This window comes from Ramularia collo-cygni, assembly GCF_900074925.1.
Source record: "Ramularia collo-cygni strain URUG2 genome assembly, contig: RCC_scaffold13, whole genome shotgun sequence".
Taxonomy (NCBI): Eukaryota; Fungi; Ascomycota; class Dothideomycetes; order Mycosphaerellales; family Mycosphaerellaceae; genus Ramularia; species Ramularia collo-cygni.
Window position 1 is genome coordinate 779,730 of NW_019716267.1, and position 26,498 is coordinate 806,227.

Below are 26,498 nucleotides of genomic sequence, written 5' to 3' on the forward strand. Positions count from 1 at the left end.
ATTCGGTGCTTCCAGCCGCCGCGATGCGATGCCGTTCAAAAAATACGGTACCGCCATCTGAACCCCGTTCCTGCACCCATAAAACAAGACTCCTTTATGCACCAGTTGTCGTTGACGAACATATGTTCACTAGCAAAGAGGGGCCCTATGCATGAGCATTGAGTGCACAGCATCTGGTACTTCACGGCCCGCGCGAGGCTATCCACGATAGCCCATCATATATTCACCGAGAGCGATCACGCATCTGAGCTTCGTACCACTCGAGCAAAGCTCGAAACGCACCCGAGGAGTCGTCAGAGGGCTCCTAGCTGTGGCGAGGTGAGCACGTGTACAAAGGCAAGCGTCTTCTGAGAAACGCTTACCTCCTCTGCATATGACCCTGGGGCATTTGTCCCTGCTGTCCCATGCCTGCGCCACCCTGACCCATCATGCCATACGGATTCGCGAACTGGGTTTCACCGGCAATTTGTTGCATTGCCAATCCGGAAATACCCTGCGCTTGCGATACCGGACAATCCTTGTGTGCAAGGAGTAACGTCTTGAGCCCCACGATCTCTTCGCGGAGTTGAGTTACCGTTGCGGCCAACGCATCGTTCTCCGTGCTGAAGATCTCGACTTTTTGCTGGAGATTGGCCAGCCATTGCTTTTTCCTCTGCCTGCACTTCAACGCCGCGACTCTGTTCAGAAGTTAGCATGTCTCGATGTTTACATCCACAGGGAAACGTACCGATTCCGCTCGAGGAAGTTTTTGCGCTTCTCCTCGTCGGTCATCTTTCTGTCATCCATGCCTTCCATGCCATCATCGTCGTCTTCGGGCTCCTCGGACATGGATGGTCCCATGCTTGCCCTTTGCTTTTTGTTTGCTGGGCCCTTGGAAGATGCATCCTCGGTCTTCCTCTTGCCGTTGGCCGCTTTGCCAGCCGCTCCTTTCTTTCCGCGGCCATTTCTCGTCTGCGGCTTCGTCTCGCCATCGTCCGAGTACTGCTCGCCATTCTCCGTGCTACCAGATATGCTCCCGATGCTACCCTTGCCGCGGTGTTCCGGAGCCCCTTGTTGCTGGTAGCTCTGCTGTTGTTGGGATTGTTGAGGCATTGGGTACGAGTGACCTCGCTGCTGACCTCCGGCTTGAGCGAGCATGAACAACCCATTCGCAGCGTCGTTTGTCTGGTGGGACCCGAAAGGATCGTGGTTGTCCTGTTGTGGGTTGGACCCGTTCGGGTTGTAGGGCTTGCTATCGAGGTCCGGCTGGATGTTGGGGTTCTGCGGAGGCTGGCTGGTCGCGTTGCCCTGGCCAACGCTGTTGTTATAATTGTTGATCTGGGATTGTGCGCGAGCGGTCATGGCAGTGCGGTGGAAGTCGAGTGTATTTGGGGTGGCACCGCCGTTCTGTAGCTGGTTATAAACAGCCTGTGAGTTCGGCGACGGTTGCGGGAACATGGACCCGCCGCCGCCAGGAGTCAGGCCAGTACGAAGTGACGACTCGTTCGGTGTCGGAAAGCTTCCTGCAAAGTGGTGGTCACTGTTGAAGTAGTCGTTGGAGCCAGTCGGGCCGGTAAGCATAGCAGGACTGAGTGGCCCTGAGCGGAGAGAGCCCGGCCAGCCTGGCGTATTGCCTGGAAGGAGCGACGCTGGAGACGTCAGGCTCGTTACACCGGGCAGCTGCGGCTTTCCGGGAGTCTCGGCAGGGTTTCCAAATGCGTTTTCGAAGGGATTGGGCTCCTTTGCAAGGTGACTACCGTTGGCCTCGCCGAAATAGCTGTMGCCGTTCTGGTTGGGTTTGGGCGGCGGAGCGAGCGGCGCATTGGGTGGTAGCGTCGCTTTTTCCAAGTTTGAGTCTTCCGGTTGGTTGATGATAGGTACTTCGGTCTTGATTTCTCCAACAGCGGAGTCCTTCTTGTCTGGAAATGTATGTCAGTTGATATGCGACTCAAATTGGTGCAATGCGACCGCGCAGCGCGAGCCTCTCCATTGTCTGCGCGGTGCGTGATGCGTGGTGCGTGGCGCATGATGGTGTACTGCGGCAGCATTGTTCCATTGCGACAGGACAGAGGAGGCCGCAGGATGAAGCGATGTTGTTAATGACATACCTTTGTCCGACGCAGTTGTCCGTGTCGGCGATGTTGATCCGGACATTCTCTCGATGATGTCGAGTTGAAGTTGTTTCTTGACGTCACTTTGAGTGGTGATTATGACGATGGAGTTTTCGGTCAGAGGCGCGCGCGCGCAACTTCAAAGATCCACTCCGCTCTTCCTTCTGCCTACAATACCAAACAACCTCCGACACACAACACCTGCAAACAAATTCGGTCAGCTTTCGCTCTGATGGTCGTGCATTGCGCGGAACGATGAGCGGGCGATGATGAGTTGAGTGGCTGGCTTCGACCGTGAGAACCGTCGACTGCGAAAACTGTCGAGGAGCGTCTTGGTGGCAAATCGATTGCGGTCGATGAACCCAGCCATCATCAATCATCACCACAACTGTCACCGACGTTGGAGCACGCATGATCCAGTTGCGACGGAACGATTTGCGCTCGTATTAACATACCTGGTTTCCGCCTCAATCGGGCGGGCTTCGTGGGACTGGAGACGCTCTGACGCTGTGCGCGCGACGACAGGGCTCACGATGGCGACCGTGAACAAGAAGCGCTTCTGCCTGGGGTGCGCCCGTTTCTCCTTTCTCGTCACGTCTTGAGGCCAAGAGTGCTTTTGACCGTGCTTTTGTTGGTACAACGCGACCTGCAGCACCGCACAACAATCGGTTCAATGGAGTTTCGTGTGGACAAAGCAGACGTCAGAGGGAAGAGGATGACGTTGTTGTTCTGACGAAACAGGACGGAAAACTGCATTATTAAGCTCTGCAGAGCTAGTCGCACACGGTCCGCAAATCGGCCTAGGTTTGACTGTTGTTTTTCTTGCCTCCTTGGACATCCCAAAGACCGCGGATTATTAGCGGCACCATCTAAGTGTTCGCGTGAATGCGTCTACAGCATCTAGCAATAGCTCCCAAGAAGATTGTTTCCGCGCATCAGACCTTGGGACTACGTTGCTCGATACCGAAACAATCGGACGCCTTAACTTCGTGTTGAAATCTGGGCACGTGATTTCAATCAACTTGAATCTCGATCGCTTCCGCGCAATCGCATCGGTACCACGAGCACATTCCAGCTGCTCTTGGCTTTACAGCGGAATCCTTATTGCACCCAACAATGTAATTCACTCGAGTCTGATTCGGCAGATTGACGGGCYCGAGTGTGTTTCTGAGCCGCGAAGATTGTTGTTTTGGTACGCTACGCAGGGTGGAAATGCTTTGAGATCTCCAGCATACCATGCGCCGTAAATACGCTTACGCATAAGTACGCATCAATTCTCATTTGCCATACTAGACTGTACCTTTGGCTCCTGAGGGGATATTGGATTGGCGAGCACTAAACAGGGACTGCTTTTTGTTTGTTTACATTGCCTCGATGCTGCAGAGTGTAAAATACGATGTCTAGAGGATTGAAGCTTCCCAAGGTTCTCGGCCAATCCGGTCGAGAACAACTTACAAGAGTCGTCGGTTCTTTCCAGTCCACTCCATGCCTCCTACCAATGTTTAGGAACTGTACGAACGACTACAAGATTTTGGCTCATTGGACACCAAAAAGTCAATCTTGTTTTGGCATCAGGATTCATCTGTGTGGGCCAAAGACTATTACCTACAGCACACATGCTACATGTACTTCCCGTCCATCGATACTACCTAGAATGGTGGGGTCCGGTATTATTTCGCAACAGATGACGTACGATTGACGGCAACGCAGCGGGCATTCACATCTCACTCTGGTCCAAAACTTGTGCCTTTCCATGTCTGAGGGCCTCGGGCTCCAATGTTACCCCCGTTGCTTTCAGAGGCCGTATACTGCTTCACCCACATCCCATCCTGGCTGGTGAGTGTTGAAGAACTTACACGCTTGCTGGGGTGTACAGAAGTGTCTCGTGCAAAGCAAGCCTACCACTTGATTGCCCTGYCAGCGTGAGAAATACTGGAGGGACATTGTCCACCCGCTGTGGAGCGACATCATGGTGACCATTGTTCATCTGCTAGTATGTACATGTAGTGGAGATAACATCTCGTGGGGCAATCTCATTACAACTACCTTATGGTTACAGTTGAGTAGCGGTCGTCGGTCCTTGCCATGTAGTCATACATCAATGTATAGCCAGACCCATCTGAATCCTTCATATTCCTCTGATATCCTATATCGATACATGCAACACTTCCCGATTTCCACTTTGAATTGCAATCATGAACACTCACTCGGCCACTCGCCCGGCAATCACGTTCTCACAGCAACAACCCCCGCTTTCCCATCATATCTTACTTCTTCGCCACTTGCACCACGGCCGACGGGGTAGATGAGACTGGACGCCGCTCACGACAACCATTCCGAACTTTACGCTTGACAGGCTCTTGATACTGCTGCACAGGGGCGTGAATGGACGAAGCGAGACCGCCAACTTTAGCCTTGCGCATCTCTCCAATCAGCTTCTCCAAATTATGTCCTGTCTTGCTTGGCTTCGTGGTTGGGGATGGGGTGCGAGCGGCTTTGTTGCGAACGGCGGCACGCTTTTTAGCATCTGCAATGTGCGTCTCTGGAGACTCGCCGGCTGGGACGAAGACTTTGGCTGTCTTCGCTGTTGACTTGGTTGAGGGGCGCTCCGAGGCGCCGGAGGTCGTGGTCTTTGCCGTGCGGTCGAGCTTGACAGGTGCTTGAGACGTCACTAGCGAAGTGGAGTGTTTGATGGTTCTCTCTTGACTGCTTGGGGAAGACGAGATGGCTGTCTTTGATGACGATGTAGATGAAGACGTTGAGGTAGATGTTGAAGTAGATTTCGAGGGAGTTGGTACCAAAGGAGCGAAGTTGATAAGGAGCTCGGTTGGTGTCGATGACCGGGCATGAGCAAGGAATGGAGATGGCTTCGGCTCAATCACTGGCTGCAGGACAACTTTCGGTGGAGGTGCACGCTTTCCAGAGTCAGTGCTCGCAGATTCGGTGGATGAGCTCTCGCTGTCTGCATCTGAGCCCTTGCGAGCTTTGAGCCAGACCTCTGGCTTCACCACAGGGCCCACTGTGTTTCGATCACCGCTCAACTTGATGGCGGAGTTCTGCTCCAACCACCATCTCGGGACATGGTTGATACCAATCTCGGCCAGCTTGGCCTTGTCTGGCATCTCGTGTCGGTAGCGGCAGCCTTGCTGAACATAGGCACAGTCGCCATGCAGGATCCAGTAGGTGCACCACTCCTTCTTTTCTTGATCTGGCATCTTTCCCGATGGTGGTGGAGTGCTGTCCTGGGATCGATAGCCGATACGCTCGGCAGTCTCGGCTCCTGCTTGGGAGCGGAGTATAGCATTGATGGCATTTTGGGCAGCGTCGGAGCTGTCCTCTTGATATGTGAGAGAAGGCGTCACTGGATCAGGGCGGCGCCATGATTTCGAGGACTCGTGGGCTGAAATGGGCCGACCTGATTGCGGCAGTWGAACCGACTCGGCGTTGTTGTGGCCGTGAGATGGTCGAACGTGGCTGTCTGGTGCCTGGAATTGCCGAGGAGCCATGTTGCACGAACTGCGACCATGAGAGCGCTCTTCGGACGTTTGACAGTCGAATCTGTTCGTATCATTGAAAGTAGAGGACTTCTCCAGCTTGAAAGTGGTTCCAGTATACGGTGAGTTGCCAATGTAGTTCAGGCCGTACGTCTGATCTGGTGTCAAGACACGGGGAACGTGTTGCAACTTTACAGTGTAAGGCAGCTCATCTGCTGGAATCAAAGGAACTGGAGTGCCGTTGGTACGGGTAATGAAGTATGCGACACGGGACTGGCCTTGAATGGTTGGTAGAGGGTTGTATTGGACTCCACTAGCAGGGAGGAAGCTCGGCAACTGATGGACGTGAGCTGAGGTTGCCATAGCTTTACTTGCAGTTGAATCCTTCTTGAGTCTTGAGTCTTCGTCGTCTGATAGTGACAGGAATGTCGGACTTGGTTGGACAGTGAAGCGCAGAATGATGTGTGGGGCGAAAGTATGGCGGTGAGCCTCGTTATATCCACCTTCGCGTTATCCTTGTGGAAGGGTAAGTTTGCGGGAGTTGCTTGTCCAGCAGACAATCGATCTTCATCGCTCCAATTGCGATGGAAAGAGCATGCGTTACTCTTTGTCTTGCTGTCGTTCTCTCCGCTTCGTATAGCGACTATACCTTCATAGAAGTACGAACAGCTGAAACATGAACAAAGAATAGTTGACGGACTGATGTTGCGGTCCGAAGACCCAGATAGCCACTTGTTTGCTCACGGATACCTGCATGTGCATACGTGAGGCACAAAAGACTCTTGGCGTTCCATCCCCCTGGGACCTGTCGTTGACTCCATGGTTGATCTGGAGGAACACGATAAATCTAGTACATCGAGAGATGCTATGAGGAGGTCCGGCAGAGTATGGACATGGTATTTCTGATGATTTCTTCAAATGAAGGTCTGATCTCGGCGCAGCTGTCTGCTTTTGGACTGCGGTTCTCATAGCTTTGATGCAATCCGGGCATTATTGACCTCGCTCCAAACTTCGAGGCCCTCCTCCCAGCGGTCGTCGACCCAAATGTCGGTCACACCATCTGCTCTCAATCTTCGCATCTGCTTGACGTGATTTGTGCCCCAATTGACTTCGTCTCCGCGAACAAATGCCGCAAATGCCTCATTCCAAGGCCTTAATATTCGCCTCTCATCGTCTGTCAGGCCTCCGTCACAATCAAGCCCAAACAACCAAATGGCCATATCGGTGGCATGGGTGACTCCCCAAGATGGTGGGTACACGGCATCCAGGCCACTCACTCTCCAGTTGAAGCGATAGCGGAGGACGTCTTTACCGAAAGTCAAGCCACCCTTCTCGAGCGCAGCATGAAAGCCTCTCTCCAGGCAGTGTACTTGCATATTTGCATACAGCTTCCCGAAAGCATCCGCCCAGTTCCTTGCGCCGCCGGGTAAAGCACGAGACTTGCCACAATAGTAGTCCATCAGCTTTCGAACAACAGCCTCAGGGTAATCGCCGCACAGTCTCGTATAAACCGCTTCATAGGATTCCGTCGGCGTCCTCCATGCTTCATACAAAGAGTGCTCCTGCTCGCACTCCCCGTTCATCAATGTGATGCCGCGAGCCTTCATTCGTCTGGCGAAGTCGCCGCTATTAATGTCTGCGATGATCGTCTTGGAAATGAAGTGGCCATCCGAAAGAGCTCGAAACTCGCTAATCTTCATCTCGTTTTGTGCCGATACTAGGCGATGCTGTGGCACTGCTCGCAATCGTTGCAGCTTTTGATTCGCTGGTAGAGAGAGTGGTATGTCTAAAACGGTCAGTAGCTCATTGAATTGCTTTTGATGTTCGTCAATTGTCTTTGGCTGCACTGTTGAAGGGGGTGTTAGCTCTGAGGTTCGTCACTTCGGTATGTCCTTACCTCCGGGTGAGTTTGACCACATGATTGCTCGCTTGATGATAGCCTGCTGGTCGGAGACAAAGTAGAGCTCATGTGCTAGCTGCTGGAATGTGCTATGTGACCCAGCCGAGTAGCCCCCGACTGTGATGTTCTTGGGATTTCCGTTGAAGGCTTGAATGTTGTCTGAGGTCCACTCCAGAGCCAGTCGTTGATCCCAGAAGCCCAAGTTGCCGACTGTGTCATTGTTCGCGTTTGCTTCAGCTTGGAACTCGTGGCTGGAGATGAAACCGAGTGCGTTGAGTCGATAGGCTGGGACTACAAGGATAGCTTTGAATGCGCTCTGCATCAACGGAGCCATGGAAGAGGGAGGAAAGTTGGGTGAGCCCCACTGTAAGAATCCTGRCACACAATCGAATCAGCCTAGCTCGGGGAGTTGATCTTATGAACTTCATCTGCTTACCGCCATGGATACTGTCCCGAGATGCATRGTCAGCTCCTGGCCTCACATATGTGTCAAGCGTTGAGAGTGGTACGCAAGAACTCACTAGAAGAACACAGGCCATCCATCCTTGGGAGCAGTACCAAATGGCATGTAGATGTTGAGCTGCGAGCAATTCTCATTCCAACGTGTCTGGTCAGGTGGACCGCGCCATCCCGGCTGTGGGCAAACGCTCGCAGAGGTGGTGTGCTGGCCAGGATTGTGCTTTGTTCCCAGACTAGATTGTTGAGGCAGCCTTTGTGCGCGTCGAAACCTTTCGGGAATGGAGCCATAAGGAATGCCCCCAAAGTACTTGCAAACTGGCGCTCCATTGGAGGCATCAGATAGAGACAATCCTTCGAGCCAGCCTAATGGTCCGGCGTTGAACACGTGCGATTCTTCCTTGTATTGCTGCGCAGCCATGCTGACGCTTTTCGTATCGTACCGACGATTGGATGTAGCTAATATGATGCGAGATGGAGCGAAGACTCAATGATGTTTTGAACGGTTGATTGTGAAGAGCGGCCAGCTTGATCGGCCCTTCGGCCAATGTTTGTCAAGTGAAGTGGAGTTGTCGGCTGGCCGAAGCGACTTGCCGAACTCTATTTCGCTATAACATGTGTGATGTATCAGGCCATGTCATCCATGATGACAGCCAGACTGTCAGGCCTGAACTATTATGAGAACCATTCGATGCGTCCTGTCCCTGTCGCAAATCGAGGTTGAGGGATAGCACCCATCGACTCAAAGGCCCTAATGCTGTGCACTTCGCTGAAAGCACGATACTCTGGCGTGTGCCTCCCTGATTTTACAACCACTTCGTTTCCCATGTCATTTTACCTCTCCGAAATGGTACAACTTCCACCGTTCCACTCTCGTTGCGAAGAATGTCTGTGATGGACTGCGTGGCCCTTGAAAGCGTGATCCTCTCGCCCTTCTCGTCAGAGACYCGATAGAATGATCGGCCGAAGGTGCTCAGGAAGCCCTCTAGCTTCGCTTTGGTGACGTCTTCAGCCTCCAGCACGCCCAGCTCCACTCCTAATTCGAGTGCATTCACGACGAGACCCACCGCATGAGGTTGCGTGAACACACCAGCTGCCACCTTATCGCCGCGTTTTGATATCGCGGGATGGGGCGCCGAGTCCGTACCGAGGAAGAACTTTGGGTTCCCACTGATTGCTGTCTTCAGAAGTGCTCGACGATCGGAAGGATTCTTCGCAACAGGCTTGCAAAAGCAATGCGGATCTCCGGCCCAGTCATCGACGGTCAGGAACATGTGGTGGGCGGTGATGGTCGCAGCAACAGTGTCACCGCWTGACTTGACAGCCTCAATCGCAGCTGCAGAAGTGCAGTGCTCGAGGATGATCCTCAGCTTGGGAAAGCGGCGGTGCAGGTCGATCAGGGTGGGCAGAAATGCCTCTTCGGCGTTGAGGACTGTGATATCGGCTCCGGCCGAAGGTGGAAGCTCGCCGTGAAGGTTGAGGACCATGTCCTGCCGTTCCATCTCCTCAAACACCGGGTAGAATGCCTCGTACGATAGGACTCCATGATCTGAGTGTGTAGTGACGCCATGTGGGTAGGACTTGATGCCGGTGATGCCTCTCTCCTTGGCCTCAATGACGGTTTCGGGCTTGATGTTTGGGTGCAGATAGAGGGACATGAGGAACTGAACGTTGGGCTCCAGCTTTTGAAGATACTTCTGGTAGTTTAGAGCATGGTTCACAGTGGTGATCGGAGGCACCAAGTTGGGCTGCAAATGTTAGGAGATCGCAGATGATGGAAGAATGCATGACTTGACCTACCATTACGAAGACTGTGTTGACACCTCCCTGGCGTATAGTGGGCCTAGTGACTGTTAGAGGCGCATACATATCTCATTTTTATTCTACCTTACACCACGAGCTCGGTCATGTCTCCTTCCCGCAGATGAACATGCATGTCGGCCGCTGCCGGCAGCTCCAGGCCATCGAGCTTCTCGAGTGTCTTGGAAGCAGCCATGTTGCTTGCAGTGAGGCCGTAGCAGGCGATCACGAAGTCGGTGTTGTTGTAAAGAAGTGGACTACCTTAGTACCTACCTTACCTCTAGTTTTGCAGTGAGGCGGGACGTTGAGTGGCTGGGAATCCAGCACAGCCACACTTCATCTCCAGCTACTCAAGGTACCTYACCTTCGTTCCAAAATCTCACCCCTGAACAACAATGTGCACCGCGAGTTGAATCTCAAGGTACGACTATGGTATGTTGTTCCTCATCACTTTTCTTTCTCCATGTAGCCGTTGCTCAATTCGACCACGCATCGCCCGTTGGGTAGGCATTTGCGGCACTGTRTACAGGCTCTCTATATCATTCGCTGTCGTCTTACTCTCGAGTCCCTCGATCGTGGCAATGTCCTTCCTTTCCATGCTGAGGGATCATCAAAGATTCCTTCACCGGCAATTTATATAAGTACTGTCTTTAGGAGGACAAAGGCATTTACCCCCTTCCCGTGACTACCAAGGCTACAGAGGCTTTCAAAGCCACGAGGTATCGTTGTAAAATCGGAGAGTCTTTCTGGTGCAGAGCAAATGGWGAGCAAGACAAAGTKGAGTGTCCTGGTTGAGTTCTCCATACATACTTGCGAGGGCTGCTATTCCTTAGCCAGGAACGCCTGGAACGCTATATTTTCTATGGCGACATTGCCGACAGCCCTGAGCTTCTTTCGGCCCTCCTTCTGCCGTTCGAGCAGTTTCATTTTCCTGCCCTTGTCAGCCGCATGCAGCTTTTGCAAAACATCCTTCCGAAAAGGCTTGATCGTCTCTCGTGCTACGATTTTGTTGCCCGCAACAGCTTGAATAACGACCTCGAACATCTGTCGGGATACATCTAAAGAGTCACAAGTTAGCGGGGCACTATCGCAAAGGGTTTAAAAACTGCCTCAAGACCGAAAGTTCCAAGAAGCCGCCTTGCAGGCCTTTTGTCTCTGACGGAAAGGAGGACGCGTTCTTGCTGGAGATGACTTGCGTTCTCGAAAGCGCTTTACCCAGGTTTTCCCAAGCCTTTCTGCTTCTGAATAGTGAACCACTCTTGCAACTGCATCGACCGGCACCTTATTCACATGAAGTTGCAGCTTGATGACGTTGGATGGCCGATAGCCAGCGTCTTCATAATCCAGGGAAGCATAGCCTTTCGTAGCACTCTTAAGCTTGCCAAAGAAGTCGTCAACCAAGCGCTCGAGCGGAAGAAGGTACTTGAGGATGACTTGTGTTGAAGTGAAGAACGAGATGCTCTCTTGTATGCCACGATTGGCCTCGCACAACTCGATGACCTTTCCCAGATACTCTTCAGGCAAGGTGAGGGTCGCAGTGATGACAGRCTCTTCCAAGGATACGACATGCTGGTGAATATCACGCCCTTCTGGGAAATGGTTTGGGTTCCGGATCACCTCTTCGGTGCCATCTTTCTTGACAACCTTGAAAGGCACACTGGGCGGTGTAATGATGATGCTCGCGCCATGCTCCTGGCGCAAGCGATCCTCGAAAACGGAGCAATGGAGAGTTCCTAAAAATCCCAGCCGCCACCCAGCGCCAAGAGCCTCACTACTTTCCTTGGTGATGGTCACCGAGCGGTCATTCAGCAAGACCTGGTTGATGCTGTCTTCGAGATGCGCATAATCGCCTTGGTCGGTCGGAAATGCGGCGACAAAGACCATGCTCTGCGGCTCAACAAAGCCAGGGAGCGGTTCAACCTTGCTTTCGTTGCCAACGGTGGTGTATGTATCACCAACCTTGGCCTCTTTGCTCCGTTTCATGCCAGGATTGAAGTAGATGTAGCCCACCTGGCCAGCCCGCAAGACTTGTTTGAAAGGTGTCTCCAAAGGATACATGATCCCCACTTCGCCGACGATGTACTCCAGACCTGTGGCAAAGGACACGATGCGATCGCCGGCTCTGACCTTGCCTTCGAAAATGCGCACGAGCAATATGACCCCTTTGTAGTTGTCGTACCAGCTGTCCACAAGCAGCAATTTCAAAGGTCCGGTCTCATCACCTACCGGGGCCGGGATGCCATCGATGATCGTTGGGAGAAGTTTGGCCACATTCAGACCAGTCTTCGCGGAGACCATTACAGCATTAGAGGAATCGATCTCAAAGGTGTCTCGTAACTGCTCCAAAGTCCGCTTCGTGTCGGCAGATGGCAGATCCACCTTGTTCAGGACAGGTACCAAAGCCAGGTTTTGAGCGAACGCCAAGTAGAAGTTGGAAACCGTCTGAGCCTGCACACCCTGCGAGGCGTCAACCAGAAGAAGTGCTAAAAAAACATCAGCTTGTGTTGGAGAATTGTCCCCCATGTTCCTCACCTCCTCCACAACTGGCATAACTTCTGCTGACTTCTGCACGAAAGTCTACATGTCCAGGCGTATCCACCAGATGCAGCAGATAATCCTCCCCATTGTGGTTGTAGATCATGGAGCATGTCTGCGCCTTGACCGTGATGCCACGCTCTCGTTCCACATCGAGCTTGTCCAGAATTTGCTTATTCCCACCGGCCTCGATGGTGCCCGTCAATTCCAGCAGTCTGTCGCTGAGCGTGCTCTTGCCATGATCGACGTGGGCTACAATGCAGAAATTGCGGAATCGCTCAATCGGGATCCGGGATATCCTCTCCTCCAGTGCTGTTGTTGTCGGCGAGGCTTTCTTCGCGAGCAGACGGGCAGATGTGCTCAGCTCTCGATGAGCGCCAGTCAAGAGGACTCGTGCGGCCGCGCTGCTCCAGCGCCATGTCGATGGGGCGGCGCCATAGCCTCTCCTAGTCGCCAGGAAGCATCGTTGCATTAAGCCGACCCGTATGACAGATGGATCCCGTAGCTCTTGACAATTCCTCCTCCTGTCACATCAATCGCAGTGGTCTCATAATACGCTGCTCGTCCGAGGGTCCATCAATGGGCGTCGTCAATTTGGCCAAATTTTGGATGACAAAGGGGTTGCCCCGCGAAACGAGCCAAACAGAGCACTTCTTGACATTGACGGAGACGACGACGACATCGACGGCACATTTCACACGCATCCGCCATAATGCCTTCAGCAGCGACATCGTCCACGGAAAAGGCAAAGACACACAAGCTGTCGCTGCGAGGTAGCTCGAAGCTGGTACGGCGCTGAATGCACAACTTGTCCAACGCCTGAGCCGTACTTACACATCTATCTACGCGCAGGTGACAGAGTTCTTTGAGTACTCCATCAACACCATCTTGTTTCARCGAGGCGTCTACCCTGCCGAGGACTTCTCGGCGTAAGTTCTTCATAGATATTTCAGTTGCCCAAGCTAATGCATTTCGCAGAGTCAAGAAGTATGGATTGAACATGATGGTCTCGCTGGACGACCAAGTCAAAGCATACATCAAGAAAATCATGGGTCAACTCAACAAATGGATGCAAAAGTCAAAGATCTCGAAGCTTGTCATTGTTGTCACGAGCAAAGAGACTGGCGAACACGTGGAGCGATGGCAGTTCGATGTGAGTCCAGCCCTACTCTGCACGTGTGTAGATCTAGAGAGCTAGCTAACACGACACCAGGTCAACATCTTCAATGAGGATGGGAAGAAGAAGCGTGGCAGTGGTTCAGCAGACAAGGAGAACTCTACGCCCGAGACTGGTGCTCAAGCCGAGAAGACCGAGGGCGAGATCCAGGCTGAGATCCAAGCCTTGTTCAGGCAAATCACAGCATCTGTGTCCTTCCTGCCCATGCTGGATGGCAACTGCACATTCAACGTTCTCGTCTACGCAGATGCCGACAGCGAGGTACCTCTGGAGTGGGGCGATAGCGACGCGAAAGAAGTCAAAAACGCCGAAAAGGTCATGCTGCGAAGTTTTTCGACAAACTCCCATCGCATAGATACCGTGGTTTCCTACCGCCTGGCCGAATGATGCATGACGACCTATGATGATGAACTGTGGCGTTTCGGATTGGGATAATGGTGGTTTTATTTGGTTGACGTGTTGCTACGGCGCTTCGATCGTTCCAGCCGGTGGACTGATCATGTGTCTGCGAGTTCTCGCGAGAAGGATAGCACTCCAAAGAGCGATAGACCGGAGATGTCGCAAAAGACGTTCTACTGGAATCCTGTGTAAGAATGCCTGCTTAGCCGGAGCTAGCTCTGCGAATTAGAGACTGGACGTGGCCTGTGTTGTTTTTTGGTGCCGGTCGAGAGCTTAGAAGCTCTGGAAGATCACAGTCGGCGCGCGAGTACCAAACATCTCGTCCCAGACATTCGAGAGGCGATCAACCAACTTGACCGAGGCTTGTTACAGAGTACTCCAGAGTAGGTATCCCATCCACTCGAATGTGCAAATACCAGGCTTGGACAATTCCTACCTGAGAAAATGCACTATCACGCGGCAGACTTCGCAACCTTGTTGATGATAAGATGAGAGGAGGAGCCGATTTGTCGTAGTGGTGGCAGTGACAAAGTACTTCGTGTGAATCCATCATGCTTGGTATGGTAGCAAAAACAAGAAGCTGTCTGCTTCTGTTAACATCAGCATCCGGCTCGAGGCCATTGGCCCAATTCGATGTTGTGGTGAATCTCCGTTGCATCGAGACTCTGTGAGAGGGATGCCGCTCTGCGGATGCGGGCTGTGTTGCGAACCAAACGATGAGTATAACGTTACCCCAGTCGTGATATTCTAAGACATGATTACTCGCGTGGCTTCTACCGGTGATCGGACCGCCGTCCCCTTGGCGTCGGTGTATCTCAGGGATGACAAACTTGACATCCTTGTCTGGAGTGCACATCACCTCCAATGATGATGATGAGACTTTGAAGAACATCAGCCACCCATTTCCACCGTCGTGAGTACATCATGTCAAAGGCCTGTCTCGGGCTATGCTGACGGAAACGCCTCCACGCAGTTTGAGTATGACCGCAATATGAGCTGCGAGTACCCGCTCTGAGAATAGTTGCAATGCACGAGGACCAACGGTTTGAGACATTACCCTTCGCCTTGGGCGGCAAAGCAATTCGGCGCTGGATGTGTTCGCGTTGAACCAAATAGCGTACCAAATGCTTTCCTTCCATCGGCCCGCATTCCTCATCGTGGCGATGTGAATGAAGTTGGGTCGCCTTCTTGGCAAACAGGACCGAGATCCGAGTCAATAGACTTCGACTTTGTAGAACTCCGGATGCATAGGGCGAGGCGAGTGTTCGCGGATTCGGCCGTGCCGCCATCTCTTGATCTCAACGGAAAAGATTATGCAAAGACTTCTAGCTCTCGCTGAATACGACAAGATGCGACGCTCGACACAGCGAATAGAATAGGTACCTCTGCAGCGACACCGAGGCGATGTGAGCTTTGGCTTTACACTACCACATGTACCCTACCTTGGGGACGCAAAGTTCCGAGTTGAGAGACATGTATGTGCAGCATGTTGCAGAAAGTTCAGAACTTGAGAGTACTTGCAGAGTGATCAACAAGTCGACGTACATGCGCAAGCTGCGATGGCTCACCACAAGAGCTGTTACTTCACTTGCCCAAACTGTGCTAGCCTGGATCACCTTCGGCTGTAAGGGCGGATTCTTCCAAATTGCTGGATATGGACAAGACTCAAGACCGGGCCGTGTCGAGATCCAATGATCTACCCTCGTCTCGGCATAACCGCCACGACGTCAACATCGGCTGATGAGAATGTGCCCCTTTGCGAGGGATCTCTTGGAGGTGAACACAAAGCCACAATTGCCCAAGCCTAGGTCGTCTTTGGCGCCCGGTGGACGGGGCTGAAGTGCTATGGGGAGAACTGTGTGCAGTGTGCAGCGGAATAGCATCGCGGAGATGGGAAACGCGGAATCTGTTGAGTGTAAACCCGAGCAATGGCACCGTTCGCAGCAGAGCCTCCTGTGCAAACAAGGTTTGAAAATCCCACCGCACACTTTGCGCCATCGAAAATAGGAACAGGAAACTTTGCGGCACTCACATAATCGTTCCCGAAGAAGCTTAGACCATGCAGTGTCTAGACTCTAGGCATTTCGTCTCGGACGCTTTGGGAAATGCGTACCCATTTTCGAAGCCGCTACGGCATGTGGCTTTTTGCTCACAGGTCACCTTCGGATTACCTTCATGCTAGACACTTCGGGAGATGGAGCAAATTGTTAGTCCGACACGGTCTGGCGTAGGGCGACGCCGCGAACGCCCACCGCTAGGTTGTCCAGCGAGAGGCAAGGTATGTATTAGAGAACCTTCTGCACCTGCTATTCTTCTTTGCTTCGTCGATCGTTGCACTTTCTTCACCGACCGTAGGCCTTAGTGTCTTCATCCTTTCGCTTTCCATCAAAGATTTGCGTGCAAGAGACCCAACACTCTTCGCAACATCTCCCCTCATTCCCCTCATTGGCCTCACACGTAAACCCTCCGTGTGTTACACAAGATGGGTCTCCTCTCGTACGTCAAGCCTAGCAAGGCCAAGAAGGACGACAAGACCGAGGACAATGGCAAACTCGAGATGTCTGAGAAGCCGCAAGAAGCTGTCACGCCAGCAGCTGGGATTAGCACTCCAGGAACAGTCACATCTGGAAGTTGGTCCCGACCTGCCTCTCTATATCCAGCCGGGGGCGAGTTCCGCAATTCGCAGCACGAGGAGCTCAACGAGATCAAGTGCGATGTCATGGTGAACTGGCTCTACCAACAGCAAATGGAACGCCTTTGGACCGCAGGTGGTGTGGATGAAGGTGTTGTCCTCAAGAAGTCTCGCGGAGCATACACATGCTGTCCGGCCGATATCACGGAAGAGCCATATGGCTTCTTCAAGGCGGTTGAGACGCTGAATGTTCGGGTATGTTGCAATGCTGCAATGACAATGCCTCCTCCGACTGACATGAATGAATTCAGGTTGCAATGACCGTCAACACCCGTGTCATCAAGCTCTTTCTCCACAACAACCAGAGACCGTACGTTCCTCTGAAGAACGGGCTCCGCCTGCAAGTTCTGCCAGATGTTTCGTACCTGCCTCGCTGCCAAAAGCATCAATTCGCTGCGTTCATCGCGGATAGAGGCCTCCTGGTGGTTTGGGATGACGAACCACGCCATCTTCTGGACCGCGCACGGAAGATTGAATCGTCTCTGATGGAGATGATCTGGGATGATGATATGATGGGCGACGAGAAAAAGGAGGGCGGTGTCAATGTCGCGGAAGTGGGTTCCGACGATGGTGACATGGCTGAGATGGGCGACATCGAGAAGCCACGCAGCTTGATGTTATGGCAGGCGATCCTCTGCTCGTTCACTCTCGCCTTGACCGTTGTGTGTATTGGCCTTGGTTTCCGGAAGATCGCCATCTCGACCTTTGTCGACGGTGACTATTCTCGCGTCGCGTTCGTCGCTGTGGCTCCTTTCCAGATGTGGCTCGGATTGTTCTTCTTCCAATCCATTGTCAACAACATTGCTCAGGTCATCGGTCCAATCTCGCAAATCAACAGGAACACCAAATTCTACTYCGGCAAACGACCAAAGCGCCTTCGCCAGGACGCAGAAGCTCTTCCTCACGTCACGATCCAAATGCCAGTCTACAAGGAGGGTCTTACTGCTGTCATTGAGCCTACCGTGCGATCTCTAAAGGCTGCCATCTCGACCTACGAAATGCAAGGTGGAACCGCAAACATCTTTGTAAACGACGACGGTATGCAAGTCCTCTCCGAAGAGGACGCTCGTGCCCGCCAGGATTACTACGACGAACACAACATCGGCTGGGTCGCTCGTCCCAAGCACACCCCGAAGCCAGCTGAGGGCGAAGAGGTTTTCCTGCGCAGAGGAAAGTTCAAGAAGGCTTCCAACATGAACTACGCCCTCTGGATCAGTAACCGTGTGGAGGACAAGCTGCTCCTTACGGAACGTCACGAGGGTTGGACTCAGGAGGATGAAGCCGGTGCCTACCGTGACGCTCTGACTGAAGTCGTCGAGGAAGATCAGGGCCGTACCTGGGCCGATGGCAACATTCGCATGGGCGACTATGTCCTCTTGATTGACTCTGATACCCGTGTCCCGGCCGATTGTTTCCTGGATGCCGTCTCGGAAATGGAGCAGTCCCCACAAGTCGCCATCATCCAATTCTCCAGTGGTGTCATGAACGTCACGGACTCGTACTTTKWKYKWKKWAWYRMTWYSKYSACCMMCSWGATCTACACTGCCATCTCATTCGCCGTGGCCAATGGAGACGTTGCYCCATTCGTCGGTCACAACGCCATTCTCCGCTGGTCCGCCCTCCAGGCTATCGGATACGACTGCAAGGACGACGACAGGGAGAAGTTTTGGTCTGAGGCAACCGTTTCTGAGGATTTCGACATGGCTCTCCGTCTTCAGACTGCGGGTTACATTGTCCGTCTCGCCTCATACACCGGTGATGGTTTCCAGGAAGGTGTTTCCCTCACTGTCTACGACGAACTGGCTCGTTGGGAAAAATATGCGTACGGCTGTAGCGAGCTCATCTTCCAGCCAATCCGCTACTGGCCCACCCGTGGACCCTTCACGATGCTTTTCCTCCGTTTCCTTGGATCTGGTATGCCTCTTGCTTCCAAGTTCACCATCATGGCGTACATTGGTACATACTTTGCCCTGGGATCTGCCTGGATTCTGACTCTCGCCAACTACTTCCTCACCGGATGGTTCACGGGAGCGCTCGACAAGTACTACCTGGACAGTTTCGCCATCTACATTTCCATCATCGTCGTATTCTCGGGCGCCGGTAACTTTACCCTCGCAATCCTCCGCTACCGCACTGGAGAGAAACAGCTCATTGGAGGTCTCATCGAGAACTTCAGCTGGGTTCCACTTCTCTGCATCTTCCTCGGAGGTGTATCCTTACATGTCTCGCAAGCTCTGCTCTCGCATCTGTTCAGCGTAGACATGACATGGGGTGCCACGAGCAAAGAGGCAGAAAACACCACCTTCTTCAAGGAAATTCCACGAGTGCTCAGACAGTTCAAGGGCACATTCGTTTTTGTTTTTGGCTGCGCTGTGATGATGGCTCTGCTCGCAACCATCGCACCGGTCTTCTGGCGCATTGATAATTTCGTCGCCATTTTCCCTCTCAGCATGGTCCTCGCCGGCCACATCATGCTTCCCATCCTGCTCAACCCTGGGCTGATGATGTTCAAGTTTTAGATGTGACGCAGGAAGAAACGGTCTCATAATTTTAGCATTTACACTCGCTTCGGAGCGCGCTTGTCCAGCGACATATAGAAGTCACAGTTTATTCATAACGACCGCGAACGAACTGTTGCATAGAAAACTCATTCGTTCTTCAACAAACTGATCAACATGTCACTGTCTCGCCTCACGGCCTCTGACGTGTACACTCGTGACATCGCAATGACGCCGGACGTTTGCACATCTGATCTTCGTAATGTTCGGTGTGATGAGAGACGTTGAGAAGGGCATCCAGGCTTTCGATAGTCAACGCTCCGGAAGATAGCCGAGCCGTAGCAATCTCAAAAACGACTCATGTCCCGATGAGTCCCTAGCGTTTCTTTAGTTCCGATTTAGTTCCCGCGCCCGCGCAAGGTACCCTTGATCTTCGTTACATTTGGCGCTAGAGTGAAGCTGCATGTTCGAAGGAACTTTGATAGAGCTGCACTGTGCTGAGGAATATTCGACCCCACCCTTCTTCGTAAAGCGTGTGCTCTCAACGGCTGGCGATCGTCGGTAGAGCACACGTTATACCTTCCACGTGGGTGATAGCGAGCCTGAGTGCATAGCGGAGAAGGATCTGGACCTGGCTGGCGCGTTGGTGAGGAGTGCTTGGTGTCCTTGAAAACAACCACGTGTGACCAGCATGGAGGAGCTCCAAGCGCTGCACAGAAAGCAGTTGCGCGATTTACAGAGCCGCATCACGCAGAAGAAAAAGGCCGCGAGCAAGAAGACGCGAAAGGGCGTCAACGATGAGTGTGACCGGCTCGAGGCTGAGCTCAAACTTCGACAGGGCTCGGAACTCGCCGCATTGAATGGCGAGGAGGTCGACGGTGAGGCGCTTCCAATCGAGCAGCTGGAGGACTTGACGTTGAAAATTGACGGCGAGGACGAGCAACCTGCAGCCACTCAGAGTCAACTGCCCAATGCTACTACTCCCCCTGTAGAGGAAAATTCCGCGCCTGGTGTGAAGAAACCCGGCAGGCAAAAAGCCCGTCTAGCTCGTCGCGCAGCAGAACAAGAAGAGCTGGCGCGACAAGCAGCCGAAGAGGCGCAAAATCTCCCGGATCTCAAGGAGCAAGAGCGAGCCCGCATGCAAGAAGCGATGAAGCAGCATGGTCTATCGGAGAAGGAAATCCGCGCCGATGGCCATTGCCTGTATTCTGCCGTGGCCGACCAGCTCGAGCAGCTGGACATTGCCATTGGCACTTCGCCAGACGACAAACCTGCACTGGCCTACAAAGCCGTACGATCCAAGGCTGCCGAGTATATAGGTCAGCACCAGGATGACTTTGTACCGTTCTTGGAGGAACCGCTTTCGGATTATCTGCACAAAGTGCGGGATACAGGCGAATGGGGAGGTCAGTTGGAGCTCATGGCCTTGGCGAAAACTTACCAAATAGACATCAATGTGCTCCAGGACTTTGGGCGCGTGGAGAAGATTGAAGGCGGCGGTACTGGCAAGGCCATGTGGTTGGGCTACTACAAGCACGGCTTTGGGTTGGGTGAGCACTACAACAGCCTGAGAAAGGCTGCTTGAGATGCAGCATGGCAACATTCAGGAGCTTAATGGTGTTGGTGTAGAGACATCCATATAGATCAGTTCGTGAGGCAGGCTGTCTGGTGTCAAGACGATGCGTAACTACTTTCTGCAGTCCCATGTCAATACCTTTTTGAGACGTTTAGGGTTAGGGTTTGGGTAGTCCGGTATTGCCAGGCGACGGTGGCATGGGTTTGTACCAGGCTCACACTCGGTGTATACTGTGAGATTGATCTCCCTAAACTCTGGGATTCTCATCCGGCGTGTGGTGACCTGTATCTCCGTGCATTCGTTGGCATTGTCTATGTCGCTCGTGAAAATGTTGTATGTGGAGATGGCACTGTAGATATACTCCCCAATCCTTCAAAGTACATGTACCTGCTTACGTCGCGACGAAGAGGAAGGAAGTCAGTACCTCGAGACCCGTTTCAATCACAAGCTCGTCGATTCGTAAAGCGTATCTATGTAACGATGAAGCGACCGACCACGCGTGCGTCGGTTCGACACGCAAATAACCCAGCCTCTTGTTGCCATATGCGCCATTGGTTCCGTCATCACCCAATATACTGCCCAGGACGCCATGCTAAACGCTATCGTCAATCAAACAAAATACATACTATCATATGCGAGCAAGATATCAGCTTTCTTTATCTCAAGATAGCTTCAGTCGCTTGGAATCGCCGTCTTCCACGCCAGCCTCGCTATCGTCCGCYGAGCGCTTTGTACCACCCGAAGACATAGAAGGTTCACCGATTGTTGCTRAAGTCTGCCCAGTAGCGGGAGTTGCAGGCAGTCGCGCTTCAACCGCTATAGGGGTATCAGTCGGYTTTGGTGCTGCTTGCTGAGCCGTCATTGGAGCCGCTGGCGATACAACTGAAACACCTGCCCCTGGCTGACTCTCATCAGTAGATCTCATCGACGCCTGCGCAACCAGTGGCAGTGCACTTGACTGCCCGCCGGACGCTTCTGCCGTGGAAGAAGCATGTGCAGGGTCGCTGTCGACCACAGATGGTTCAACGACGGATGCAGGCGGTGCCATCGACACGCCAGAAGGCCCAGCGTTGGCCATTGCAACTGAAGGCAWCGGCAGGCTTGCGGGCGCGCCATTGGAGGCGACGTTGGAGGGCGTTGGAATTTCTGTGCCGGGGGTCAGTTGGGTACTGCTGACAGTGATTGAATTGGCAGCAGCGGTCAAATCGGCCGCGCTGGTCATCTGCGTGTCATGCTCCTGCGTGGAATTTCCATTTGCAGCAAGTGGACGGGTTTGCGTCGCATCTTGCAACGGCATTGGCGAAGGATGGTTCGAAGTGCCAGCGGGCCCGCCATGTGACATTGGAGCCTGGTTGGCCGCCGGAGGCATTCCAGAGACTGGACCATTACTCTCCGCCGGGAGCTCTTGTTTCACAGGCTGGCTGCCAGAGCTTGCACCGGGAGCTCCTCCTGTAGGCCCATTTGCTTCTGCAGGCTTCTGCTCGAAGAGGTATTTGTGTTCTTCGAAAATGCTCTTCAGCGTCATGAATGGCTCAACGCTACTGATTTCGGCGTCTGTCACTGTCGCATCACCGGAACCGTGGTACAACGTCGAAAAGTAATTTGTCCCACGAGCAAATGCATCTTCGTGAGCCTTGAGTTCGTCAGGCTTAAGTTCGGAGTCCTCAGAGAGTGACGCAAGCCATGCTGTTCTGAAGCTCAGGATTGCATCAATGACAGGCTGGAAAGGATTGGGAGGTGCAGGAGGCTGCTGTACGTGGGGCTGTGGATTCTGAKAAGCGTTCGCCGGATATGCACCATTTGAGCYCTGGCTCATGCCATGTGCGCCGTTTGGAGGATAGTTCCCGGWCTGTGTATATGGACTGTAGTAAGGGCCTGAACCCGGCTTGCCAGCATATGGCTGCTGGCCGTTACCAGGCTGCTGGTACTGGCCGTTATAATGCGGCTGTCCGAATTGATTCTGACCCATGTTCTGCATCGGCATCTGGCCATTCTGCATCGGCATTTGCATTGGTCGAGGAGGAGGCGACGGCTTCCGCTTTTTGTTGTCGAGCGGATGGTCGTGGTTGATGGCCCAGAGCTTTCCCTTGCCGCTTTTACCAGCGTCCCTGAAGCGATCGCACGACAGTAGATTGTGCCTGACACTGCTCTGCCAGCCCAACGAGCCGACCTTGTACTTGTAGAACGGCCATCGCTTCATAATCTTGTCGTAGATAGCCTGCAGATCCGCCTTGCCACCTTCGACGTTCTGAAGGACCTCATCGATGATGTAGATGTAAGTCATGTTCGGTTTCTTCAGTTCCTCCTCAGTGAATTCTGTCACTGGTTTGATGGGCGATGCTTCTCTCGGGATTGGTCGCGGCAGTCTCGGCGACAGCTTTCTGTCAGCACCCGGACTGCCGCTCTCAATGGCGTGAGACTCTCTTGGAGTCTGCTGGCGTCCTCGCTCGCCATCCTGCGCCATGTCCGAGGATTCGATGCTCGGCATTGGCATGTCTGGAACGGGCTCCCCACGAGCCTGGGCCTTGTTTGCGGCATCTTTGGCCTTTTGCTCCTGACGTACCATCGCAATCAATGTCTCCAAAGCTGGGACGGGAACACCACGTCTTTCAAATTCCTTGGTCTTTCTCTTGACTCCAGACTCATCTCTCTTGGACAAAAGACCATTCTTTGGAGGCCGACCAGGACCCTTTCGCTTTTCAGGTAACTGATCTGGCGCGAGATTGGCAAGAACTGAGGTTGGGTCAATGACATGTGGAACCACGGGAGGTGACTGCTCGGTACTCGCGCCTGTAGCGATGCTTGGTCCGGCCTCCCGTACTGCATCGCTGGGCTTTCTAGTAATGTCAGTCGTATTCGAACCCTCTGTTGGTTGCGGAGGCGGCTCCTCCCTGAGAGCTGCCTTTGATTCATTCTTGGAAGGCTTCTTTTCAGACTTCTTTTCAGGCTTTTTCTCAGACTTCTCAGACTTTTCGGCCTTCTCAGATTTGTCCTTGCTTTTTGCTGCCTTGCCTTTGCCCTTACCCTTGCCATTCCCTCCAACAATTTCTGGCTCCGAAGCGAGATCGTCTTTGGGCAGAGGCTTCTTGAACTTGAGCTTGAGCTTAGGAACTGGTGGCTTTGCACTTGCCCGTACTTGTGCAAGTGGTTCGTCGTCATCGTCACTGCTGTCATCCGCACTGAAGAGTTCCGACAGTCTTCGAGCCGGACTTGTGCTCGAGCCGTGTCCAGCGTATTTTGTTGCGGACGTCTGTTCCTCCTCCTCTTCCTCCTCCTCCTCCTGCTCGGACTCATTGACGACGCTTTCGGGAAGCATGAACCGCATTCCCAACGTCGCGATGAAGATCTCGTCATTGTGGTTGAGCTCCAGATCTGTAGTGTCCTTCATGTAGGATACACCATTGAATATAGCACCGTTGCCAATCACATCCAGTAGCCACTTCCCTCTAYCAGAATCGTAATGAAAGAGGAGATGTTCCCTTGAGATTTTCTTGATATCTGCAGGAATTGGGGGATGAACCGGCAGCTGTGCCCATTGGCGAGGGTCTGTGAGAGTGCCATCGGCGGCATAGCGGTTCTCAGCTTGCAGATTCTCTCCTTCAGCAAACGCCATTAAGCTCTTGGGCGCAACTGAAGTATTCGATGACGACTTGTTCCTGCGATCGCGACGTCTGACCCTGCTGTGCTCCTCATTCTCATCATCTGAGTAGGGGTTGTTGTATGCAACAGGGCCACCTTGCTCGCTGAAAACGCTGAAAACGCTAAGAGGTCCGGTTGGCTCGGGTCGGCCTTCCAGAGACTCACCGGAAGGATCATCATCGCCCATGAGCGATGGCTGACTTGGCTCACGCGCGTATATGTCAAGGGCACGCCGTGCTTGCAAGGCTCTGGCACGCTTCTTCTTTTCGTCCTTCTTCTGCTGCTGGTATTTGGCTAGAAAGTTCATGTCGCGGCCGATGACAAGATTGGTAGAGCGCACATAGCAATGGCTGTCATTGAATTTGAGCATGGCAAAGGCTTCTTCTGTTATGTGCTCTGGAGAGGCAGCGGCAGTCGTCGGTTCCATATGAGAGGGCGTGCTCGGAGCCTCTGGACCGAGCGAGAGCTGGGTTTGGCTATCTTGCAGGATGGCAGACATGGTGCCGTTATGAATGTCGTTGCCGTCATCGCTAAGAACCAAAGCATCACTCGGCTTGCGATCCAGAATGGCGGTGGAGCCCTCTATGGCGGGGTTCGGTTGCGCCGGAACCTGCGGAAGCTCTTTCTCTTGCTGCCCATGACTGTCGCGTAGATTGCTCGGTACCCCGTGATCGGTAACAAGCTGGGGCGTTTCGRGCCAGGGAGCGGCGTGCATGTTGCTGTCGGGTGACGGACGACGGGGTGTCTGCGTCAACATTGGATTGTCTTCCAATCCAGACATGGTGGGCATGGCTGTTAGGCCGCCTAGCTCCTGCTCGAAGGTGTAGTTGTGGTGATCGTTGTCAAGCGCGGCGAGTGCCGGCGCGTTCTCGCTTTCCATCGTTTGCCCTGGTGCACGTCGGCTTCTTCCTTCATTGTTGACCTCGTTTGCTCTCAGCGCGGGATCGGACGACGGCGGACGACGGCAAAGTTTGGGCCCTGATGCAGTTTCCAATTCGGAAGGGGATTTGGCGCATGGGCACCTCAGTCCAAAACGAGAGCAATTGGCAGGTGGCAGCGCTGGCGGTGCAGGTTGGAAGATGTCGGTGATGTCGGAGATGCCTGTCTTTTGCAGGAAGCTAACGCGGGCGCCTTTCCCCGATCGGCATGGATCTTTCCAAAAGCCCGAGCAGCCCCGCTGAAGGACTTTCCACTCGTTTCGAGGGTCTTGACCGTGGTTCRCTACTTTTGGTTACCTGTCAACATCCATCACGACTTGACCATTATTACCTACGAATTGATATCTTTGGGCGCCTGACTAAGACCACGTGCATCGAGTGGAAGACACAGGATAAGGTAACGTATACGGTAATGAGATTTACGAGCGGACTGCTGCGGATGCTCTGTACCCCTCAACATGGCACCCAAAGTCAAATCATCTAGCAAAAAGTTCGGGACGAACCCCCCAGTATCTGTCACGCAGCCTCCGAAATGGCCGCCATTGCATCCTCTTCTTTCAAGCTCCGATCTTCATATCGACACACTTCTCAAAGATCAGATTCTTGTCGTTCCTCAGCTTTGGACCTCGACTTTATGCAAGTCATATGTCGGGTTCCTCTCAAACCTCCCCTTGGTGACGACTCCTGGTAAGCCGAAAAAGGGCAATGCAGTCCGGGTCAACGACCGCTACCAGGTTGACGATCCTCGCTTTGCCGAGCAGCTTTGGAATAGCACAGCACTTCGAGATATTGTTACAAACACCACAATCGATGGAGTGACACTCGGCGAGGAAGAAAAGCAGCAGCTGTGGGGAGGCGAGGTTCTGGGACTGAACAGCAACATCCGTATATACCGGTATAAGACGGCTCAATTCTTCGACCAGCATTGTCAGCATATCAATCGTTCGAGGACAAAGTCTATCACTGACAGCATTGCATAGATGATGAGTCCAACAACATAATGTTTCAATCGGCCAGCTCACCAGAGTCTGTCAAGGCAAAGACGACATGGACGTTGCTCCTGTACCTCACCTCGCCTGCCACTGGCTGTATAGGCGGTGAGACGGTCTTCTACCCGGACCCGCCAAGCAAGCGTGAAGCCACACCCGCTCCAATCGTTGCAGAGCTCGAAGTCGGCATGGCGCTTTTGCATAGACATGGTCAAGATTGCTTACTCCATGAAGGCAGAGAGGTTCTAGCAGGCGAGAAATGGGTCATTCGCAGCGATCTTTGCGTCAAACGTTGATCAAACAGCAAAATCGAAT

At 53.1% G+C, this 26,498-nt stretch overlaps 10 protein-coding genes; 4 read left to right on the plus strand and 6 right to left on the minus strand.

Annotated features, from left to right (window-relative positions):
- Positions 1-304: 304 nt before the first annotated feature.
- Positions 305-2,133, minus strand: RCC_08224 (related to transcription factor atf1+; the record flags this gene model as incomplete). XM_023773476.1 has 4 exons in its annotated part: positions 305-308; positions 363-677; positions 728-1,898; positions 2,088-2,133. 4 exons carry the CDS (start codon positions 2,131-2,133, stop codon positions 305-307), a joined length of 1,536 nt encoding a protein of 511 aa, XP_023629244.1.
- A 2,224-nt stretch (positions 2,134-4,357) lies between these two features.
- RCC_08225 (uncharacterized protein) lies at positions 4,358-5,947 on the minus strand (the record flags this gene model as incomplete). The annotated part of the gene is made up of 1 exon (XM_023773477.1): positions 4,358-5,947. One exon carries the CDS (start codon positions 5,945-5,947, stop codon positions 4,358-4,360), a length of 1,590 nt encoding a protein of 529 aa, XP_023629245.1.
- Positions 5,948-6,549: 602 nt separating this feature from the next.
- Positions 6,550-8,361, minus strand: RCC_08226 (related to triacylglycerol lipase V precursor; the record flags this gene model as incomplete). XM_023773478.1 has 4 exons in its annotated part: positions 6,550-7,430; positions 7,482-7,859; positions 7,921-7,931; positions 8,006-8,361. 4 exons carry the CDS (start codon positions 8,359-8,361, stop codon positions 6,550-6,552), a joined length of 1,626 nt encoding a protein of 541 aa, XP_023629246.1.
- A 385-nt stretch (positions 8,362-8,746) lies between these two features.
- Positions 8,747-9,936, minus strand: RCC_08227 (probable dihydroorotase; the record flags this gene model as incomplete). XM_023773479.1 has 3 exons in its annotated part: positions 8,747-9,688; positions 9,741-9,783; positions 9,833-9,936. The coding sequence occupies 3 exons, from the start codon at positions 9,934-9,936 to the stop codon at positions 8,747-8,749; spliced, it is 1,089 nt and encodes a 362-aa protein (XP_023629247.1).
- Positions 9,937-10,562: 626 nt separating this feature from the next.
- On the minus strand, positions 10,563-12,747 carry RCC_08228 (probable GTP-binding protein lepA; the record flags this gene model as incomplete). XM_023773480.1 has 3 exons in its annotated part: positions 10,563-10,784; positions 10,956-12,223; positions 12,273-12,747. 3 exons carry the CDS (start codon positions 12,745-12,747, stop codon positions 10,563-10,565), a joined length of 1,965 nt encoding a protein of 654 aa, XP_023629248.1.
- A 240-nt stretch (positions 12,748-12,987) lies between these two features.
- Positions 12,988-13,839, plus strand: RCC_08229 (probable spindle assembly checkpoint protein; the record flags this gene model as incomplete). XM_023773481.1 has 4 exons in its annotated part: positions 12,988-13,062; positions 13,128-13,204; positions 13,254-13,428; positions 13,489-13,839. 4 exons carry the CDS (start codon positions 12,988-12,990, stop codon positions 13,837-13,839), a joined length of 678 nt encoding a protein of 225 aa, XP_023629249.1.
- A 2,494-nt stretch (positions 13,840-16,333) lies between these two features.
- Positions 16,334-19,062, plus strand: RCC_08230 (uncharacterized protein; the record flags this gene model as incomplete). XM_023773482.1 has 2 exons in its annotated part: positions 16,334-16,738; positions 16,795-19,062. 2 exons carry the CDS (start codon positions 16,334-16,336, stop codon positions 19,060-19,062), a joined length of 2,673 nt encoding a protein of 890 aa, XP_023629250.1.
- Positions 19,063-19,732: 670 nt separating this feature from the next.
- On the plus strand, positions 19,733-20,626 carry RCC_08231 (related to OTU domain-containing protein 6B; the record flags this gene model as incomplete). The annotated part of the gene is made up of 1 exon (XM_023773483.1): positions 19,733-20,626. One exon carries the CDS (start codon positions 19,733-19,735, stop codon positions 20,624-20,626), a length of 894 nt encoding a protein of 297 aa, XP_023629251.1.
- A 652-nt stretch (positions 20,627-21,278) lies between these two features.
- On the minus strand, positions 21,279-25,136 carry RCC_08232 (uncharacterized protein; the record flags this gene model as incomplete). The annotated part of the gene is made up of 1 exon (XM_023773484.1): positions 21,279-25,136. The coding sequence occupies one exon, from the start codon at positions 25,134-25,136 to the stop codon at positions 21,279-21,281; it is 3,858 nt and encodes a 1,285-aa protein (XP_023629252.1).
- A 516-nt stretch (positions 25,137-25,652) lies between these two features.
- RCC_08233 (uncharacterized protein) lies at positions 25,653-26,479 on the plus strand (the record flags this gene model as incomplete). XM_023773485.1 has 2 exons in its annotated part: positions 25,653-26,121; positions 26,175-26,479. The coding sequence occupies 2 exons, from the start codon at positions 25,653-25,655 to the stop codon at positions 26,477-26,479; spliced, it is 774 nt and encodes a 257-aa protein (XP_023629253.1).
- Positions 26,480-26,498: the final 19 nt, after the last annotated feature.